General features: G+C 40.5%; 1 protein-coding gene and 1 long non-coding RNA gene across 2 annotated transcripts in view; one reads left to right on the top strand and one right to left on the bottom strand.

Moving 5' to 3' along the window:
* Positions 1-2,686: 2,686 nt before the first annotated feature.
* PSMD7 (proteasome 26S subunit, non-ATPase 7) lies at positions 2,687-11,641 on the bottom strand. The gene is made up of 7 exons (XM_019935594.2): positions 11,462-11,641; positions 9,254-9,345; positions 8,270-8,362; positions 7,484-7,581; positions 6,831-6,911; positions 4,784-4,875; positions 2,687-3,635 (listed from the first exon to the last, which is right to left on the bottom strand). The coding sequence occupies exons 1-7, from the start codon at positions 11,533-11,535 to the stop codon at positions 3,197-3,199; spliced, it is 969 nt and encodes a 322-aa protein (XP_019791153.1). The 5' UTR covers positions 11,536-11,641; the 3' UTR covers positions 2,687-3,196.
* Positions 11,642-11,662: 21 nt separating this feature from the next.
* LOC141277247 (uncharacterized) overlaps positions 11,663-22,339 on the top strand; it is a 280,618-nt gene continuing 269,941 nt past the window's right edge. The window contains exon 1 of the long non-coding RNA XR_012328297.1: positions 11,663-11,945. This is a non-coding gene — a long non-coding RNA (uncharacterized lncRNA). The remainder of the gene's footprint in view (positions 11,946-22,339) is intronic.

Here is a 22,339-nt window from a genome sequence, read left to right as displayed (position 1 = left end):
CAGGATGGTTGCAGCCAAAAGCAGAAGTGGTGGGAAGCAACTCTGGGGATGGTTCCCAATTCCATGTTGAACTGGCAATCAAATGATTCTCTTGCCAAGATGAGATTAGTCAATGGTGCCATCTAGTGTTGAAGAACAGATTGGCTCCAAAGAGGAACGCTCAGAGAAAGATTTCTCTTGACTTAGGACTTGGAAACACTAACTAACGCAGTTTCCTCTTCCTTTCTTTTCCTCTATTTTCTTTCCCTACTTCCATTTCCCAGCTTCCAGAGTCATTTTTTATACCTACTCCCCCAATGGGAATAGCCATTAGTTTTGGCTTTTTTTTTTTTTTTTTTTTTTAAAGGATATGAACTCAGTGCTGCTTCCAGGCAAAATAGATGAATGCAGAGAGTTGAAAGGCACAGATACGGAAATCAGCACTTGCCTATATTATGTATAATAATTTGGAATGAATTTGTTTAGGGAAGGTGTAGAGATATTCTCTTGTGGGTCACATAAATCAGATGCTTCTCTACTTTCCCAACACGTCCCATATCCTTCCTATTTCCTGTGTCAGGGGCAGATGGAGTAGTTTGGTTAGCAACCGCAAATTCATTCTCAGGTCTTATTTCTGCTTCATAGATCTTTTCGTGGGAAAATGGTAGAAGAAAAGTCCTGTTCATAACTTCCAAGTGAATAGGATCTTTCATTCTTTTATGAGGACCTGTGTTAATAAGTTCTTTTATTTGAAGTGAAGGTGATTGTGCACGGCTAAGTTCTCACAGCTGGAGGGTCCTCCAGAAATGGGAGTGAGATTCTGGGGTTGCTAATTCCTGCTGGAAAGGTTTACTTTGCATCTGGCACATTGGAGAAGTAATATGGTCGTCCTTCAATGATGATTTCTTCCATTTGTCCCTTTAGTGATTGATGATCTGAGTAAAATGAAAGAACATTTAACTAATTAGCGGGCCCAAAGCTGTTGTTCCACCTGATAGTATCCATCTTTTCACTAAGGATAACTGACCTCTAAGTTTAGGGATATTTCAGATGTTAGTTATCAGACAGAAAACTAGTAAGGAATAAATGCCCTCCTCTCTGGAACGTGTGTAGCAGGAGCAGCCTGAACTCCCTAAGCCATCGTGGGATGTTTTGAAAATGGAAGGAAGGGAATGTCATAACTCTGGATATGAGGTCCAGAATTGGGATCAGACTTTTTCTAGGATACTTTTTCAGTGTGTTCAAAAACAACAGAAGTAGTTTAGAAATCTCATCTTGAGACTGCTGAGCTATCCAAACACATGGCTTTATTTTAGGTGAGGGCCATGGGTTTTGCAGTCAAGTCAGCTGCTATTTGTATAAGCAAGACTTCATCAATATTCTTACAAAGCTCGCCCCCCTTATATAGGATGGCAGCAATTTTGCCTTAGAAAATGAGCCTACGTGACTCTAAAGGCTACAAGTGAATTTTGTTAGAAGTAGGAACTGAAGAGCCTGTTAGGAAGGTAGAAGTCAATTTTGCCACATGTGGCTCAAACTATTAAATATAACAAGGCCTGGGTATTCCCATGTTCTCATATGCTCAATAAATATTACATTTATCAAACGGTGACAAACTTAAAAGCCTGTGGCATTGTCCTGTTAGACCCTGGGAAAGCTTTTTAAGTGAAGATCATACTACTAAAGGTGGATATGATCCTGTGTGGTCTCAAGTTGCCCCCAATCCTACATAAAGGACCCACTCTTCGGGATGACATTCTCCTCCTTCCCCCTGCCTAGCCTCAGAATCATTGCATCCCAGCTCTTTTCCTGGCCACCGTGGAGAAAGTTTCCCTTTCTGTCTGTTCTAAACATGGCAACCAAATCTGAAAAACTTCAACACACTCCTATCATTTTAAATGCATTTCAAGCTTTGAACTATGTATTTCGTATTTTTTATTCGGTTAGATGTAACAACCATCTGACTTTTGATTGCTGCAGTAGACAAAACTTGGTTCTCTAGTTTTTTTCCCTTTACTATTTCTTTTTTTCTCAGAATCTTAATGAACCTTGAAGAGACCACTGATGGGGGTGCTCCTATTTATGTAGGATAAAAGCTAGCTCTACATCAGCCCCCAAATTTCAACTAGTTCTTTGGCAGGCAGGTCTGTGGATTAAAAATGGATGCTTCCAGTAACTTTGAGGCATTATAACATTATGAAGTGGTTTATGAGATTCCACTGACTTAGTTCTAGTGCTATTATATTCTTAAATATCTGAACATTGACAGTCCATATGGTGCATTAGAGAACTCTTAGGGAGGTTCTAATTGCTCAAGAAAGGAAATTAATATCCAAGTGACAGCTGTAAGTCAAATGATTAAGTATCTTGAACACTTACTTTGGGGAGACTTTGTTCCATCCCCACTAACCTTGTGGCCTGATGTACTTAGACCTACTGCAATAGTAAGTGAATGTGTCTCTTATAAAAAACTGTTCTAGGGACTTCACAGATGAGGAATCTGAGGCATTAACTAGGACACAGGTCTTCTGGGCTCAGTTGAGAGCTCTCCTCCCTACAGCTGTATGTCTTTAAAGGAATGAGGTGCTTTCATAAAAGATTCAGTCTAAAATAATTCTTTAAGGCAGCTTCAATTAAAGACTGTCTTGGTTGCTTCTGAAAACAACGGATCACCACATCCAGAGTCAAAAACGACCAGAACACAGACTTAAAAACCAAGCCATTTAATTGTGTCTTCGAAGGTAAACAATATCTTGAGATGGATCCCAAGCCCCGAGAATGCCAGAGCTACGGGTCCAAGAAGTCCCGTGGGGTGGTATTCTCAACAGAGTCCAGAGGGGCAGACCTCAAGGTGTTCTGAGGCAGAATACTTATGGAATTCGTGCATTCCATTCTGCAATTTTGCAGACTGCCAGAAACAGACCCCAAGAGTCTCTTGAGATGGGGAAAATTCAACTCCTGGTCTTATAGATAAAAGCAGGAAGAGTACCAAAAATGTTACGTTTATGTCTCTTCACTTTTCTCACACAGTCTGAAGCCTGAGCTATCACATTCCCAACTCAGAGCAGCCTAAGCTGCAGTTCAGGTATAAGATTAGTCCCTCTATCCAGAGAACTCTCATCAATACAGCTTTTGCACTTAAAGTGAAAAGAACCCTCTGGCGGCACAATGAGTTAGTTGGTAAGACTTTAATTTACAAATTAAAAAGCTACATGTTTTATTTTTTCTCCTTTTTCTCTTCTTTCTTTACATCACTCTTTTCCTTATCTTTCTCTTTGTCATCTTTTCTATCCTTTTTGCTGTCTTCTTTTTCCTGCCCTTCTTTCTTCTCTGCGTCCCGGTTGGCGATCTTGTTGTTGATGAGGTTGTGCAAGGCGACCACGGAACGGATCAGCGAGGCCAAATACACTACCACCATCTGGTCATTGGTCTTCAGGTAAAAGGCCTTGACAAACTCCTGCAGGCTGACATCTGGCAGCAGGTTGAAGACGTCCTGCAGCTGGTAGATGATCTGATGGTTGATGGGCAGCTTGCCTGTGGCCACTTTCTCCAGGTAGCTCCTGATATCCAGAAGCTTGGAATTGAGTCCCTTCAAACCATGAACCTGGTTTGTGATCCGCTGGGAAAGGGTGCCCACTGTAGTGTCTTTGATGTCTCTGTAGGAACCCACAAGAAAGGGCAGGAAAATACATCAGTATCCTGTACTATCACGCAGATTTTCACATTCTAAGGAAATACTAAGTTTGTGAGGAGGGGCAAGTTTTCCAAAGGAAAAATGTTACTTCCCCATTTTATAAAGATTTGAGTAAAACTGCCTTAATCTTGTTTTCATTTGGAGGAATATGTTTTATCTTTCTCATCACAGGGCATTTTTCAAAAGAAAAGAGAGAGATAAAATGAAGTCATTTTCACTAAAAAAACAAAAAAAACCACCTCTCTACTTCAAGTTCCCTGTTCCTAAAAAGGGTGGCATTTTCTCCATCTGCATCTATATGATGTTGGGAGAAGCTTTTAAATCAGTCAGCAGTAACTTTTTGAACTGGAAGGAATCTTATTGTTTGAAAAAATCTATGACCATTTCAAGTAAGTCAGGGTTATGTAAGCAGAGGATTTAAAAATAAAACCCCAGGGCTTCCCTGGTGGCAGAGTGGTTAAGAATCCGCCTGCCAATGCAGGGGATGTGGGTTCGAGCCCTGGCCCAGGAAGATCCCACATGCCGCAGAGCAACTAAGCCCATGTGCCACTACTGAGCCTGCATTCTAGAGCCCGCGAGCCACAACTACCGAGTCTGTGTGCCACAACTACTGAAGCCCACGTGCCTAGAGCCTGTGCTTCGCAACAAGAGAAGCCACGGCAGTGAGAAGACCACGCACGGCAACGAAGAGTAGTCCCTGCTCACCACAATGAGAGAGAGCCCACATGCAGCAATGAAGACCCAATTCAGCCAAAAATAAATAAATACAATATAAATTTAAATCCATCCATCCATCCATCTATCCATCCATCCCAGTCCCAGATGCAGATTCTCTGCAGAAAACTGGCTAGCTACAGTCATTGAGAAGGAGGTACACTGAAAGAGCACACGTTTGCTTTTGAATAATTCACACATCTGTTCCCGTCACAGCCAGCATTACAGCTTCCAGACAAGGTGTGCTGTCCACAAACTCATAAATCATAACTTGGGACACTTTAGAGATGACCCAGGACTAGAACCCAGGGCTCCCTATTCCTGATACAGATCTCTTCTTTACACTGAGCAGCTTCTTGGGCTGCTGCTGATTCTGATGCTGTCCTAAAGTCTCACCGTAACAAGTGTTCAACTCCGACTTCCTCAGCTTCCTCTGCTCCAATTTCACTGGTCACGTGCTCAAATGTTTTTGAGGTTGGAGTTCCATCCTGGGAGAGGAGAATTAACTAGTTATTTACTTACAAACAAATGAACAAACTGGCGCATGTTCCTTTTCATGCCTTGATTCTTCTGCTTTAAGCCAAATCACTTTCATGGGTGTCATTACTGGCTTTTTCATGGCAAGGGTGGGTAAAGTTTGCTTTGAAAGCTTTCAAAGCACTGTGACTTCTAAGCTGAAGTCACAGTGGTCCTGCTCAGGGATGAGATGTGGTGGGGAATCATCATTAGTTTATTTCTAAGGAAAATCTTGATATTCTCTCAAGCCTGCAGTAGAGATGAACATCAGGGAAGTCTTGATTCGGCTAAATTTTAAGGACTTATAAGCATTCATTCTAAAATAGGCAATATTCAGAACACCTGTACTTGAGGCAAGCTCATGTCAGAAGATACAGTTTTTAACCATCTGTTGTCCCTTGGGTCAAAGAGTCAGAGCACCAAAGCAACGTGGTTAGAATAACTGATTTTCTGGTGACCTGAATTAGTCAAGGAACCCATTAGTGGATGTGGTTTGCTGTATCACTTAGTGATTTCCTGATGGGACTCAGGAGAAACTTTTATCAGATCTAGTGCCAGAAGAGGCTGTACATCTCCTGTAAAGGCTGTAAAATGTGTGCAAGGCACGACAGCACAGCAGTGAGTGCAGACTCTAGCCAGGCTGCTTAGATTCAAAGCCTGGCTCTGCCATGTGTGATAAGGGAGCAGTGAGATCTTGGGAAAGTCACTTCACTTACACTAAGTGGTATAAACATTAGCTGTTGTTATTTTACCCAGGACAGTGTGAATCCTACAAACGGCATCTTCCTCTTGGCTTTGTATGCTAGGATGGTCAGAGCCTTCAACACTTGTGCAGGACTTCGTGGCATGTCTTTTCATGTGCTGATTTTCCCTGGCTTCATCTTATTACAGGACCCTTACATCCCCTCCATCCTCTTTTAAAAGATCTTGTTTCATTGGTGTGTGTGTGTGCGAGTGCGTGCGTGCATGTGCGTGCGTATGTATAAGCACCTCTAATTCCTTTTTGAAAGAGGCAGGGTAAAATTTAACTTATAACAACTGTATCAAGACCAGGGATGAAAGTCTTACTGCAACTAGGCAATAAATAAGCTCTCTGGTAGCAAGGCAAAGAGAAACAGGAGCATAGAGCTCAGTGCAAGGAACATCTGCAGGGAACTAACTTAACAAAGCCTTTTCCAGATTTTAAAACTGAATATATGGATAACCATAAGGAAGAAAGACAGCCTTTAGTCTGTCCGTTCAACTTTGGAAATTCAAGAGTGAGCTCTTTGCACACCCTAAGTGCAAATATTTTACGCTCAAAACAAAACTCATATACAATTTCACATCAAATCCTACCCTAGAATTTGAGTTCAATTTTCTTGGAAATAGAGAAAAGCTATTCTGGCAGCTCTTCACGTCCATACCCAAGAAACAAGCTAACAGACAACATAGCTGGTACTGAATGCCATGGAGCTGACTATACAGGTGTCAAATCATACAGATGGGTTTTGCCATCTAGCTCCTGGCAGCTCTGACTTACTCTATTTGAAAACCTAGGATCTAGTCTACAGGGATTGGCTATAGACTAGATAATATAGTCACTACATAGGTGGGCCAACAGTGGAAACTGCATTAGATTAAGACCAAGCTCACCAGGCTCCGCATTTACTTTGCTGAGAACATCTCTGGGCAATCATTTGACTACTTTGGTCTCAATTTCATTTGTAAAAGGGGACTTTAGATTTCTATGGTCCTCTCTATTTCTGAAATTTGGTGATTCAAATTTGGGGGAAAAAAACATAATATCAAACTACTGACAGAAACCAATAACCTTTTCTTTGTTATAAAGTATTTGTTGACTTGAAAATGGAAAAAAAAAACCCAAAACCCAATGGCCCCGAAAGTAGCAAATCTAATCTCCTAGGCTCACAGCAAGATGACTTACATCATGAACTTCTTCCACCGAAATATATGCTTCTGTGGGCAGTCCCAAGTCCTTTGGTTTTACATCAATGATGACCAATACCTGGCAGAAAAACAAATCATAGCAAATCACCTCATACTGAGCACGTAAGGAATAACTGCGGCCATTCTGATGATTACCGAAGCTTTTTCATTCATTCAACCAGATATAAGCCAGAATTTTCAGAAAAAAAAATAACTTTACATTTCAAATTATCTTATTTGCCCTGCTCTTCAACCCCATCCATTAACAAGCTGAGAGGTAGTATAGTGAAGTTATCAAGCAGAAGAAGATTAGAGTCAAGACAGCTGGCATTTTAATCCCAGCTCCACACTTAGAAGACCTTACTAACCATTCTGAACCTCAGTTTTCTCACTGTAAAGAGGATAACAATCTCATACAGTTACTGAGAGGATTAAGGAAGATAACTTACATACCTAGCACTGAACAGATGTTTAATTTACTAAATACACTGGGTTACCGTATACTACACAAAACACTGCAAATTAACACAAGCTTATAGAAAAAAGTGGTGAAATGATTCATTATCCAAATCCTTCCTAGGATGCTTTCTTTTTCTTGAGTTAGCTGGCAACGAATATGAGTCAAAAGTTTTAAAGATGGAGTACACTTACTGAGTTAGGGCAGTATCTTTTCATGAGTTCATTGATGGCGATGTCATTCTTGTGTAGTTTAGGGCCTGTGTGGTACCACCCAACTATTCTTTCTCTGGCTGGGAAGGAAAAATTAGTGGCTTTGAATTGTTACATAAAGATCTATATATTTCCCTCAAAAAGGGTAAGAACTCCAGTAGTTATGTTCTCTAGCTTTTACAGAAATTCCAGACATCTAAACCTTGACATACCTATGAAATCTAAAACTCAAAAACAGGATTCTCAGAAAATAAACAGCAGGGGAAATCTAGAGATATACATATCTCAGACTAGTTTAGACCAGTCATACATGAAACAACTAGAAAACAATTCCAAGGCAATATATAAACAAATTCAAGTTCATGTCACATAGATTACATCTCTGAGTGTTGTGGGAATAAACATTTCCAAAGCAATGTGGTTGCTGAAATGAAATAAAATGAAAGTGACACATGTAACAGAGATATTTACCCTGGTGGTACTAAAGCTCTAGGGGCAGGTGGATTTTATTTGACCATTCTTTGCTTTTCTGCTGTAGAGGGCTAGCTCTCTCCCCTGAAGCCTAGGTGGTCTAGCTGGCCTTAAATTGCTACTCTAGTTTCTCATTTATTCTACCTCATTCCTCTACTACCACTAGTCTTACTTCAGTCTAGCTAAGTGAAAGGGCCTTTGACATTAAACAAAGAAAAGTGAATATTTAGAAAAGACATTATGGGCACACATATACCTACACACACACACACACGCGCGCGCCACAATGCCACCTACCATTGACCTTCTTAAACATTCCATACATGTTTTCCAAATAATCGTGGTCTAAAAACCAGACAGAATCATCTTTGTCGTCTTCATCAAAAGGGACTAGAGAGAAAAAAACCAAAAAACAGTTTAGGGTGCTACACAGAACTCTAAGGGCACATATCACAACTGTAGACCCCTACGCCAGATCTGATCCATGTCTTTGGTTTGTCCAACACAGTACTAAAATTATTTTTGAGTTGCTTTTAGTAAAAACTGGAAGATTTCACATACAAATCCAGACCTCCAGGTTCTCTGGAAAAACTGGAAGACCAGCAACAACTGGCTAGAGCCAGACAGAAGCAACCCCCTTTGAAAAGGACACATTCTTCAGTTTGCTAAAAGCTCCATCACTTCCTAATATTCCCGTCTGGCAAATTACATTACTGCCTGATCCTTTTAGACACTGGAGTTAGTGACTGCTAGTCTAGCAGCCATGCCAGGAATTATTTTGTTGTTCTCTATTATTGTTGCTTCAATCATAAAATATATGGATACAGTCTTATAAAGATTTATTAAACAGTGTAAAACATAAGGTCTTTATCTCCCCCTTGCCTACCCATAACCATGGTTAATAGTTTAGTACAACGGGTTGACAAACTATACCCGCTGCCTATTTTAATAGTTTTACTGCAATATAGCTATTAGTTTGTCTACATACTGTCTATAGTTGCTTTCCTGCTACATTAGCAGAGCTGAGCAGTTGCAATGGAGACTGTATGGCCTGCAAGTTTTAAATATTTACTATCCAGCTCAGTGTGTATCCTTTAGCCTCCCTTTTCTATACTTAAACAATTCTGAAATAGAACTGCTTGGTTATAATAAAAAATGGAGACCACGAGAGTTTCTTTCTTTTTAAAAGTTAACTGACATTTTAACCATACTCAGAAAATGTAAAATTTGCCTATTTATTTTTTTAAAAACTGAGGTATATTTGACAAATTTTTCTTTTACCTGCAAAACTGTTGGATACATCGAGAACTTTCTTTTGCCACGACCCCAAAAGCACACCAACAACACGCTTCTGGTTTCCAACCTTGCCTATTCTGAATGAGAAAACAGAAGATCAGTCTGGATGGGCACAGACAGAAGTGGACCAACAATAAGATATCCAACAGGAAATATCAATGGTACAGATACAATTTAGCTTATCTGGGAACCAATCCCACTAAACAAATATAATGGGTTAGTCCTTAATAATTCTAATAAATATAATGGGTAATTCGTGAACTATGGACACTGGCAATTTCACTGCTGACTGCAAAGAAAGACATGCTTGGAAAAAAATCTCAAACTTTATAGAAATTTAAAACGGAGAAAATGAAAACTCCCCAGATCTTAAGGTTTTAAATGTTATTTGACTGGTGTTTGAAATCACATTTAATTTTATTTTTTCCTCTGCAGCTTACCTTTCTCTTTTAAATTTTCCCCATCTTCTCTGTCCTCAAATCTTTTCAGGGATAAAGATGCTAAAGTTGAACCAGTTTTATGGTCCAGCTTGCCAACTCTTCTCTGGAGCATCTATGTCAACAAGCCCCAATAGATGTTATAATTCTTTGTACCATTTAGGGGCTCAGAAAATGATTCTGACCCAGAAGCGTGTGTGTGCCATTTGTGGTCTCTGAATGGCTTAATTATGCAGAAGCTGGAAGTGAGCCAGTGACTAATCATACTGGGAGGAGGGCTCAATGAACCAGAAAGACTACTTCAGAATATTTATTTCCATATCAAACCTCCTCAATGATTTTTGTCCTAAGGAACTGCAAGTGTTTCACTTATATCTCATTTCATTGGTCATCATGTAGAGAATTCTCCTTTAACCACTAACAATTATAACATACAGAAACAATACAATTCTATGTTCAAAGCAAAGACAAAAGTCACTGTGAAATGAACTACAATTCCTTAACAGTTGCTGGTTTCATACTGATTTAACTGTATTTATCTAAACATATGGTTTGGCAAATTTATAAATGCTTACTATATTTAGGGTTTGGACCAAACAAAGTTAAGGATTCTGTATTCTGGTGGTTCTAATTTTTTGGGAAATCTAAGTTCAAAGGAAACTTCCACACTCATGGGCTTTTCTTTTGATCTATAAAAATCCATTTGCGTTTTAAAAAACCCTGCAATTGTCTGACACAGCAGCTTGCAGTGTCTGCCTTCACTATGCCCTTAACAAGTGTTCACTGAATTTACTGAACAGAACTGAAAAGATGCTTGCCCTCTTAGTACCTATAGTATCCTACGGGAGAAAAATACTAATCATTGTACAGTGGGAAAGCTCGCATATCCTGTTAGGCTAAGGGTGCTACAAAGCAATGGAACTGAACTGGGGACCCTAAACCTCACAGGAGTCTTGAGTTTGGTTTTGGCTCTGGTTGAACTGGGAGTTGTACAAAGCAAGTTGCAAGATGATGGGCACTTAGCAACTATGACTTTACAGCAGATGCTCCCAACTGGGTCTTACAACTTTCCAAGTCAATTAATTATCTTGTAAAATTTATGAACACGTGTAACAGGTCCAGCTGGACGAACAGCTCAAAAACAAGCAAGCGAAGGTGGAAGAAACATCTGTGGGATGTTTTCTTATTCATTAATGCCAACATCTCCAACCGGTCTCATTTTTAAAAGAAAAACTTATCAAAACTTAAAACATCTACGTTTTAAGCTATCGTCAAACCACAGTCCCACTTGGAAACTTTCGCAAGTTATATTAAAACCACAGTTCTTCCAGGGAGTCCTTCGGAGCGCTGAGTACAGAATTTCGGTGACGGCCTTCAGAGGCAAAAAGTGCAAGTCTGAAGGGCTTTCCTACCAGACACCGAGTCTTTCAGGCGAAAAGGGGCGGACGAGGTGACAGATGGGCACGAGGCCTGGGGATCAGGGCCAAGTGAAGCCTGCCCCCCCATACTCTGGCATCGTACGGACTGGGTAAAAGGAACGAGAAGCCCAGTTCATGGAGTGCCGGCTGGACGGCGGGGGAGACGATGCCAGGTGACTTGGGGCTTCGTGAACGGAGCTGCTCTGGGCCCCTCGGTGACCCAGGGCCAACCCCGGTGCATCTGCGCCCCCGCGGCCGCCGCGCCATCCCCAGCGCGCCGTGACTCAGCAGCGGCGACGCCACCGGCCCCGGTAGGACGCCCCGTGCCGCCCGCTCACCGATTGAAATGATCCACCACACTGAGCAGCACCAGGGGGTGGACCACCACCTTCTGCACCGCCAGCTCCGGCATCGCGACACACCCCGCCCGCCAGGCCCTGCTCCCCGCGACCCGCAAACACCGACGGCCAGAGCAACAACGATTCTCGGGGATCCTCCAGGCCCGGCCCCTCCTCTTCCGGTTGGGCCGCCGCCGCGCGGCTCCTTCTTCCGCTCCCAGAGCGCCGCGCGCGTCGCGCTCGGATTGTCGCTCCCGCCGCCACCTTGAGGAGGCGAAGTGCCGGGGAAGGCGGGACACGCCTCGGGTGACTGGCTTCGAGTTTCCCAGGTCATGAAAGCTAACAGGACACTGGAGACTGATAAAGGTTGACCTCCTGGTGTTTGGCCTGTACTGTCACCCGCTGCGGCTTTTCGCCTCAGTGCCTTACTAGCTCACCTCCCCCTCCCTCCCGTCTGAAGACTGGAGAAGATGCTAAGAAAAATGTAAATAGTAATAAGTAATATTTCCACCATTCAGAAAATGTTCACTTTCGCTTCTAGTCAAAATCTTCCAGAATTTCTTAGAGGAACTAACTTTAAATCTCTAGCATTAGGGCATTCCCTTTAAAGTAGGTTTGGTAATTTGTCTCATCATTTTATTGTCTGGGAATTTCCCCTTAATCCTTACCATGGACACTTAGCAAATAATCAACCTGTCTATATTTCCCCACCTGTCTTTATATTACTTACCATTTAACAAGGGTTAGAAGAATGCAGTTTGTGCCTAGAGTTAGATCATTCAGATTGATTTTAAAATAAAAACTCACAAAAAGTTTGGCGAAAAGATGGAAAGCAATAAGGAAATATGTTTTCATAGTTAGCTGGGAAAGAGAAAAAAGAAGACTAAAAGGGGAAATGTAGGAAAAGAGGACTTGAGCTTATTTGTGGAAGAAGGCAAATGACTTAAAATCCATGCAAGTTTAGTTTTCTATCTGACTTTAAGTTGCCATTTCTGTAAACAAAAACAATACTTCAGCAGCGTGAATTATTTATTGTTTATCCTGTTTTTAAACACCTTCTACCTTCCCTTTATCAACAGAGGATCTGAACTCTGAAGAATGACAAGGAGACTTTTGCTCTGAACCTTAGCCTCCTTCCAGTATAATTAGGGAGCTTTTGATACCCTTTCTGGGCGCTACCCCTCACTTTCATTTCATAAACTCTTCCTACTTTGGGGAACACTGTTTTGCATCTTCCTCATTTCTTTTAATATTTTTGATTTGACTATGAGATGATTGCTGCTACTTACGACGATAGAACTTTTAAATTAAGGAAATGTAAGTCAGCCCCATTGTGTGATGTGTTAAAGCATGCTTGCTGGTGTTTAGTGCCTGGTTCAAAGTAGATGTTCTTGTTTCATTTCTTAAGTGATGCTATTCAACACAGTGTAGACATGTAACTGTTATGAAAAGACCTTGGAAGGGTTTTCCCCCCTAATTTTTAAGATCAAAGATTGATTTTGATTTTTCTTATGTGTCAGGTAAGGCATAATAATTGGAGTCTAACGGAAGCATGTTTTTGGACTAAAATATTTAGAGGATAAAGAAGACAACTTGAAATCATAAGGTATTTTTCATGTTGTCCTATTTTTTCTTTTTCTTTATTAATGGAACTGACTTGAAATCATAACTAATTTCATAGCCACTATTAGGGGCTAAATTCATTCAGAGGAATGCAGAAGGAGATATAAGAAATCTTTCTTTTGTTCATTTAATTCTGGACTTTAAGAGGATCTGATGAGAGCATAAGGATAATACATTTTATTTTCCTTTGACTGTTTTTTTTTAAAGAAAGAAATGTAATTTTTAAATTTTTATTTTTTATTGAGGTATAGTTGAGGTATAGTTGATGTACAATATTATATAAGTTACAGGTGTACAATATAGTGATTCACAATTTTTAAAGGTTATACTCCATTTATAGTTAATATAAAATATTGGCTATATTCCCCGTGTTTTACAATATATCCTTGTAGCTTATTTTATCATAATAGTTTGTGCCTCTTAATCCCTTACCCCATGTCTTTTTTTAAAAAAATTAATTTATTTAATTTTGGCGTGTTGGGTCTTTGTTGCTGCGTGTGGGCTTTCTTTAGTTGTGGCAAGTGGGGGCTACTCTTTGTTGCAGTGTTTGGGCTTCTCATTGCTTTGGTTTCTCTTGTGGCGGAGCATGGGCTCTAGGCGCACGGGCTTCAGTAGTTGTGGCACGTGGGCTCAGTAGTAGTGGCTTGCAGGCTCTAGAGCGCAGGCTCAGTAGTTGTGGTGCACAGGCTTAGTTGCTCCGCGGCATGTGGGATCGTCCCGGACCAGGGCTTGAACCCGTGTTCCCTGCATTGGCAGGTGGATTCTTAACCACTGCACCACCAGGGAAGCCCCTGTCTTTCTTTTTTAATGTTAAATTCTCCTTTTCCCAAATTTATTGAGATGTAATTGACATATAACGTGTAAGTTTAAGGTGTACAATGTGATGATTTGATACATGTATGTATTGCAAAATGATTACCACAATAAGGTTAGTTAACGCTTCTGTCACCTCACGTAATTACCTTTTTCTTTTTGTGGTGAGAACATTTAAGAGCAACTTTCAAATATATAATACAGTATTGTTAACTATAGTCACCATACTGTACCTTAGCTTTCCATCTTATTATTGGAAGTTTGTACTCTTTGACCAACAACTCACATTTCCCTGACTCCCAGCCTCTGGCAACAACTATTCTACTCTCTATTTCTGTGGATTCTGCATTTTTCATTTCCACATGTAAGTGAGATCATATAGTATTTGTCTTTCTATCTGTCATTTCACTTACCATAATACCCTCAAGATCCATCAATTTTGTCACAAAATGGAAGGATTTCCTTCCTTTTTATGGCTGAGTAATATATATATATGCCACATTTTCTTTATTGATTCATGCATCAACAGACACATAGGTTGTGTCCATGTCTTGGCCATTGTGAATAATGCTACAGTGAACACAGGAATTCAGACATCTCTTTGAGATAGTGATTTCATTTCCTTTGGTTACATACCCAGAAGTGGGGTTGCTGGATCATATGGTAGTTCTATTTTTAGTTCTTTTAGGAACTTTCGTACTCTTTTCCATAGTGGCTATATCAATTTACATTCCCACCAAGAGTGCACAAGTGTTCCCTTTTCTCCACATTCTCACCAACACTTCTTATCTCCTGTCTTTTTGATAATAGCCATTCTAACAGGTATAAGGTGATATTTCATTATGGTTTTGATTTGCATTTCCCTGATGATTAGTGGTGTTGAGCATCTTTTCATGTACCTGTTAGTCATTTGTATGTCTTAAAAAAAATCTCTATTCAGGTCCTCTGCTCATTTTAAAATTGGATTAGGTACTGTAATCCCTTACCTGAAATTCTTACCTCTAGTGAAGGTATTTTTGCATGTGGATAGTTGTTCCAACTGATGTTTTGGGAGAGGATGTGTGCTAGAAATTCCTATGCCACCATCTTGTTCATATCTCTCTAATCCACCTTTGTCTTTCAATTTAGGGAGATAGCCCCCCACAGACCCTAGTATCTTGAAAGAGTTCTTATTTTTCTTAGGTCCAGAACATGGAATCATGGTCCTGCATGCATGGCAGCAATACTTTGAACTCTGCAGCCTCTGTTGATCATCTTACTAGATTTGGAAAAAAAAAAAAAAAGGGAAGATATACCACCTTTAGTCTAAGCTGTATTCATTGCTGGGGTTCAGGCATCCTTGTGGGTGCTGGAAGTTTACCATTTTCTTTGGTGATGTCTTGTTGCCCTGATTCCTCGTGTTCCCTATAGCCTTGTATAGATGTCTCTACCTTTGAAGAAGCAGTCACCGCTTCCAGACCTTCTGGACTGACTTCAGAAAGGAAAAACCTTCACCTGTGAGTGAAGGCAGTCTGGAGTGTGCTATGGTCCTGGGTCTAGTGGTGTGGGGTGCTAAGTATGAGGGTGAGTAGAGCCTCTGGGTCCAAGGGTGTGTGTCTTGTTGGTTCAGGCGGCTGGGGTCCACCACACCAACAATTGCATGATCCTTGGTGAGAGCTGTGCAGGGTCTGCAGTAGCTGCAAGGGCTGTTGAGGTCTTCAGTGGAGCCTCCAGGTCCAGCTGCTACAAGTGGAGGTTAGCAGTTGTGACCAGATCTGGCAGTGTATTCATGCTTGGCTGTAGGGACCTGCTGCAGGTGCCTGTGTGGGGGCGGGGCCTGCCGCAGACACCCATGCAGTGGTGAGGGACAGGGCCAGCAGCAGGGGCTGGGGCTAACTGCCGACATGTGAGCAGCTGAGGGGACCCTGGCTGTTGGTGTAGACCCATGTGACTGCATGGGCTAGCTGTAGGTGTGTGCACTAGCCAGACGATTCTTATTTATTTTTCCTGTACGCGGTCCTCTCACTGCTGTGGCCTCTCCCGTTGCGGAGCACAGGCTCCGGACGCGCAGGCTCAGCGGCCATGGCTCACGGGCCCAGCCGCTCCACCGCATGTGGCATCTTCCCGCACCGGGGCACGCACCCGTGTCCCCTGCATCGGCAGGCGGACTCTCAACCACTGCGCCACCAGGGAAGCCCAAGCCAGACGATTCTTAATTGCTGGTAGTGGAACCCTACTCTAACCAGCTGAAGTGAAGGGAAAGTCATTATCTCATGTAACAGCAAGTTCAAGGGCCCTGCGAGTTCCAGGGGGCTTACTGATGTTTCTCTCTCCACCTTTCAGCATCCTTCAGTGTTTTGGTTCCATTTCCAGACAGATTTCCTACTAGTGGCGGGGAAATATTTTGATGGCTACAGATAGTCACAGTTTTAAATATTTAAAGGAAGGGAGGTTTTTTTTTTTTTTTTTTGCGGTACACGGGCCTCTCACTGCTGTGGTCTCGCCCATTGCGGAGCACAGGCTCCGGACGCGCAGGCTCAGGCCATGGCTCACGGGCCCAGCCGCTCCGCGGCATGTGGGATCTTCCCGGACCGGGGCACGAACCCGTGTCCCCTGCATCGGCAGGCGAACTCTCAACAACTGCGCCACCAGGGAAGCCCAGGAAGGGAGGTTTTGAACTCCAAACCTTTATTTACGAAATTTGATTGGCCTTGCTGGGACTGGGAGGCACTCTGAACTGACTGCTGTGCCCAAGGGAATAGAGTTTTCTAAATGTCCAGTTTAGGATCAGTTTGGAGATGGTGCAACTGTGATGGATCAGCTCACCATGACCACATGAGTGGGGAAGGAAAACGGGGATGTAATTGGAAGGGAGGAATGAATGCTTAGCAGGCAAAAATAAGTCTATCTTGTGATATAGAGAGCTTAGCATAGTTCTTGGAACATACTAAGAACTCAGCATATGTTAGACATGGTTATCATTAGAGTGTAGGGTCATTATCATTATTATATATTATAAAAGACTATAAGAATTTTTTCTTGAGAATTCCCTGGTGGTCCAGTGGTTAGGACTCTGCGCTTTCACTGCCAAGGGCCTGGGTTCAATCCCTGGTCGGGGAACTAGGATATCATAAGCTGCATGGTGTGGCCAAAAAAAAAAAAAAAAATTTTTTTTTCTTAACTGGTGTTTATATTTTAAGTAATCCAGCAGAACAAGAGTTGAAATTCATCTTTTGCATTTGCCGAGTGTTTCTTTATCCTTCTTTTGCCTCAGGTATATTTAGTTTATGGAAATACGTTTTTTAAAATTCCTCTTTTAAAATGTATTGGTGATCAGTTTGATTTTTCAAAAGGCTAGTTGTTGCAGAAAGATTGGATTCGTTTAAAGAGATTTTCCTTGTTTTATGCTTTACACAAGTGATGAGCCTTATGTGTTGGCCCTGGATACCTGCATGATTGCTATTCCTCTTGTTGTTGTCATATTTCATTTAACTGCAAATTAAAAAGAACTAAAAAAATTACAGCAATTTCTAGTTTATATCCAGGAAATAGAACTCTCCACAGGAACCCTTATGCGGTACAAATATGTTAGAAAACCATTCTCCATTGTGCTTTGAAAGCCTGTAAGGAGGCCACAATGGAGCACAGTTCACCTGTCTTGGATGAAGCCCAGAGAGACTGCGGTGTGCAGACCGTAGGAAATCTCCCATCTGAAGAGTTAATTTTCTTTCAGGAACAGTGTTAGCGGCTGCTGCGATTAAAACAGGACACTTTAAGGTTGGTATAGGAACACTTGTAACAGTTGACTATAAAAGAAAACCCAGGAGGCCAGATTCAGCCTTGGGAGCTACTTTGGTTTGAGCCTCAAAGACCTTTATTTATTTATTTAAAGACCTTTATTTTGAATTTATCTCTTCTTTCAATTACACACACTTTCAGCTTTATTAAAAAGAACTCATTAAATATAAAGAAGCAAACAACTAGTGTCATCTATTTAACATTTTTAAATGTCTTGAAGGCCATTTAAAAAAATTTATCTATTTATTTTTGGCTGCATTGGGTCTTTGTTGCTGCGTGCGGGCTTTTCTCTAGTTGTGGCGAGCGGGGGCTACTCTTCGTTGTGGTGCACGGGCTTCTCATTGCAGTGGCTTCTCTTGTTGCGGAGCATCAGCTCTAGATGCGTGGGCTTCAGTAGTTGTGGCATACGGGCTCAGTAGTTGTGGCTTGCGGGCTCTAGAGCGCAGGCTTAGTAGTTGTGGCGCACGGACTTAGTTGCTCTGTGGCATGTGGGATCTTCCCGGACCAGGGCTCGAACCCGTGGCTCCTGCATTGGTAGGTGGGTTCTTAAGCACTGCACCACCAGGGAAGCGCTTGAAGGCCATTTTTGTCTTTTGTTTCTATTCTGATTCTTTTCTTAGGCTCTTTTTAAACATTTTTATCTTGGAGCACAGTTGATTAACAATGTTGTATTAGTTTCAGGTGTACAACAAAGTGATTCAGTTATACATATACATGTATCTATTCTTTTTCAAATTCTTTACCCATTTAGGTTATAACAGAATATTGAGCAGTGTTCCCTGTGCTATACAGAGCCATTCCTGATGATGGTATAAAATTAAACATTTTTTTAAACTGGACTTTTAGATGCAGATTTATGAATGTATCAAAACAAGTATAAGGTTTGAAGACAGATGAAGCTTTTCATCTTTTTAAGGACAGAGATATTTTTCCTTTCCTTATTTTCTTCAAGATGGTAAATCAAAGAAGGCTTTTTTTAAATTTGAAAAGCCGGGGCAATACGTTATTGTTAAATATCTACTGTTGGAAGAAAAAAAAATCAACCATTATCCTAATCTCAAATGGAGCAACTAGTTTTAGTTTTGTATTTACCTTTCAGTTTTGGGCACCCGCACACATACTTCAGTTGAGGTTTTAATGCAACTAGAAAAACTATTGAGAAATTTAAGGCAAGTTGAATCAATTTGAAGTTGCTATACTTTGTGTTTTAAGAATAGAGCAATGTTTGTCAATTTTTTGCTTTCTGCAAGAACAGGAAAGGGCAAAAGTCTTTAAAAAAAATCAGTACGTTGTTCATATAACATGGAAGTTTCTTTTTTTAGACCTGGAAGTCAGAAAAGAAGTAGGCGTTAACCTGGGTTTGTGGTAATGCTTCATTATCACTGACATTCTCTCAAGTTTTCCAAATTTCTGCAGTTTGTTGCTGCAGGTGCCTCTTCCCTCCTCCAGCCAGAACCTTCAAGCCATCTTTCAAAATGCTGGCGTTTTTTTTTCCCCCCGATGCGAAGTGCTGATGTAATTTCCTTAAAATCCTTCAGAACCTTTCCAGTGCCTACAAGATAAAATCTGAACTTTAGGAAGGTATCCAAGACTCTTCGTAGCATGGCCTCAGCCAACCACTCAGAGCCTCATCCCCTATTGCTCTCATCCTCTGTTAGACCAGCCTGAAACCATTTAATCTGTTTCCAAAGGAATTTGCTTTTCTCTGTGCCCATCCCGTTTCTGCTTTCTGAATTGCCCTTGACTGCTTAAACACCAGAATTGCTGGGTCTTTCTCAAGGATCACACTCAGTAGGTCATCTCTTCTGTTGGAGTTTTCCTTACCTTTCCCAGGCAGTGTTAGTTCCTCTGACCTCTGGGTCCCCACAGCACCTAGCGCTTATTACTATTGTACTGCTCATCGTGCTGAATAGTAATGATTCATTTGACATGTGTCTCTTTAGTACTAGGGTATATGTGGAGGCCAGGACCATAGCTTAGTCATCTTATTAGCATCTGCACCTAGCAAGAGTCATACACTTGTTAACTGTATTGTGTAACTTGGGTAATATGTTACACAGTATATCCATAATATGTTGGTCAGTGATCTTTCAGCATGCAAAAAAATAACAATATTCTCTGTAGTTTCCTGTTTAGTTAGTGATCTTTCAGCATGCAAAAAAATAACAATATTCTCTGTAGTTTCCTGTTTAGTTAGTGATCTTTCAGCATGCAAAAAATCACAGTATTCTCTGTAGTTTTCTATTTTAGTCTCCCTATATACAAAACCAAAACAACACAAAACCAAACCAAACTCATACAGACTGAGCAAAACTCTCTGATTAAAAATTTCCGATAATGCATGTAATTTTAAATATACCCATTGTTTCGAATATAAATGAAATGTGTTCAAATGTGAGTGAAAAAAATATATGGACTGTTATTGATAAAACCATTCAAAACCAAATGGTATATTCTGGGTAGCTATAATTTTTCAAAAGGTACTATGTACAATTTTAGGTTAGTGTCAGATAACCTCTTCACCTTCATTTCTCTCTTAACACCTTTTATCGTAATTTCTGAAGCTCCTCTTTGTAGTTCGAGTTAAAAGTCCTGAGGCAGGCTCTTCAGAAGTCTAACACCTGCTTAGGGCTGAACTGGCAGGGGGAGAAATTGAAAAGCAGTGAAGAGTCTTTTCAGTAAAGTACTTAGCATTTTAAATAGTAGATTTTTGAAAAAAAAATAATGGTAATAATAGTATTGGAAACTCTCATACCACCCCACACAGCGAGAGGAATGTGAAGCTGTTTAGTGGATTCATACTTTGAGTTCTCAAAACCCTTCATTTGCAAAGATAGTTCAAACTTGATTTTGATCAAATTAAACTGCAAAGAATGTGGACTTTTCCTTGAGCACAGATTTATACTTTCTCTTTTAAAATTCAAACTCTTTTCCTTCTGACATCAAAGAGAAAGGATTCAAGGCTTTTAGAATCTTATTCTAAGATACCAAAAACCCTAGGATAATGGTTAGGAAATTAGGAAGGGAGTTTTGAAACAATTAAATTTTGGTTCTCGTCTGCTGTTTGATATTGACTATAAAGTACCATGTTCCAGGTTAATGACAAAGTTTTAAAAAGGTGCATGTGCTTTTTAACCCTTAATGATTTTGTATTCTCATGAGTTTCTGGAGTCTTTTAAGATTCAGAGGTATGTTGTGGACTTTTTGAGGTTACATCTTTTAAATTTTATCTTTTTGTTCTGTAACTGGAGGAAATTGCTTAATTTGTTTTTCCAGCAGAGGGAGACATCTGACCATGAACGTGGTACTGCTACTTGCCAGGAGTATTCTGTAGCCCATTTTATCAATATACATAAAAAACTCAATGTTCAAATTAACTAGTTCAATAAGTAATTTAGCTCATTGATTTTTGGGCATATCCTAAGTGCCATTACAAGCTACGGATATTTTAAATGCCATTACCTAATAGAAGGAATGTTTTAAGCACCTTTTATTGATTTTATTACTGCTTTATTTTGCTGTCTTGGTTTAAAATCATTTTAACCACTCTGTAATCAAGAAGAAATATATCGTTGGTGAATACAGTCAATTTCCTAAAAACCTTTGACATCGTTAAATAAGGAATTACAGTTGTTAAATCATGTCAGGCAATAACTGAGGAACAGAAGAGGTATAAAATTTGGAGCAGTGGGCCAGCATACCAGTAAGTCACATTGACCTCTAACACTCAGATTCTGCATGTGACAGTCACACTTGAGGTTTGCTTATGGTTTTTACGTCAGCAAGAGAGATTTAAAATCTCAGGTAACAAGGAAGATGGAAGAATGATAGCAAAGTATAATACAGGGGCAATTACAGTGCTTTTTAATGACCTCTTGTGACTTTTGGTGAAAATGATTCTCTAAGCAATTTTAAAATTTCATTTGCTTTGCTTGCTAGATTATAGTATATTGACATTCTGCATAAGAGGGAACCAGAGTGCTCACAGGGGTTTTTACCGCTTTCTTCTTCTGCTGATTTGATTTTATATTAGCAGTATTACTGAGCTGATCAGCTGGCAGACAGGCAGGGACTATGGTCCATACACTGCTTAATCAAAGAGGTGCAGAAGTGGGTAGTGAGCACTGAAGCTTGATACAAGTCTGCTAATGAGTTGATTGCATTGACATGTGATGTAGTTTAACTGTAGAGTGGCAAATATCAATACCTGTATATGATTTGGCAGATGGTTGTTGAACTGTGATTAGAAGTTTAGAATGATTCCCTGTAAAAGACCACCTGGCAGTAACCCAAGAACAGAGAACTGAGTTTTCCCCATTAAGTGGAATAGGTCCAGAAAGTCAAGTGTTCTGATCATTAATAGCATCTTTCCTTTTCTTTTAGCAAATATTAGCTTCAAGAGGAAATTGATAATTATGCATAGGTCTATTAAATGATCTTAGGGAGAGCTCTTTGCATTCCTTCAAATGAGCTCATATCTATAGTTGTGGCAATTATTCACCAGCAAGGAAAGAAAACTAGTGAAAATGCTGATAGGTGTCATTTCAAATATATCAGGGATGTTGGGAGCATCTTTGTAGAATTAATCTCTTTGAGGCTAAAAATCAGATTCAGTTGTAACATTATTGATTATTCTATATTAACTTATGTAGCATATAAATATGT

The sequence above is a fragment of the Tursiops truncatus genome, chromosome 19, assembly GCF_011762595.2.
Source record: "Tursiops truncatus isolate mTurTru1 chromosome 19, mTurTru1.mat.Y, whole genome shotgun sequence".
NCBI lineage: Eukaryota > Metazoa > Chordata > Mammalia > Artiodactyla > Delphinidae > Tursiops > Tursiops truncatus.
The sequence above is the reverse complement of the archived record's forward strand: the minus strand, read 5'-3'. Positions and strand labels throughout refer to the sequence as shown.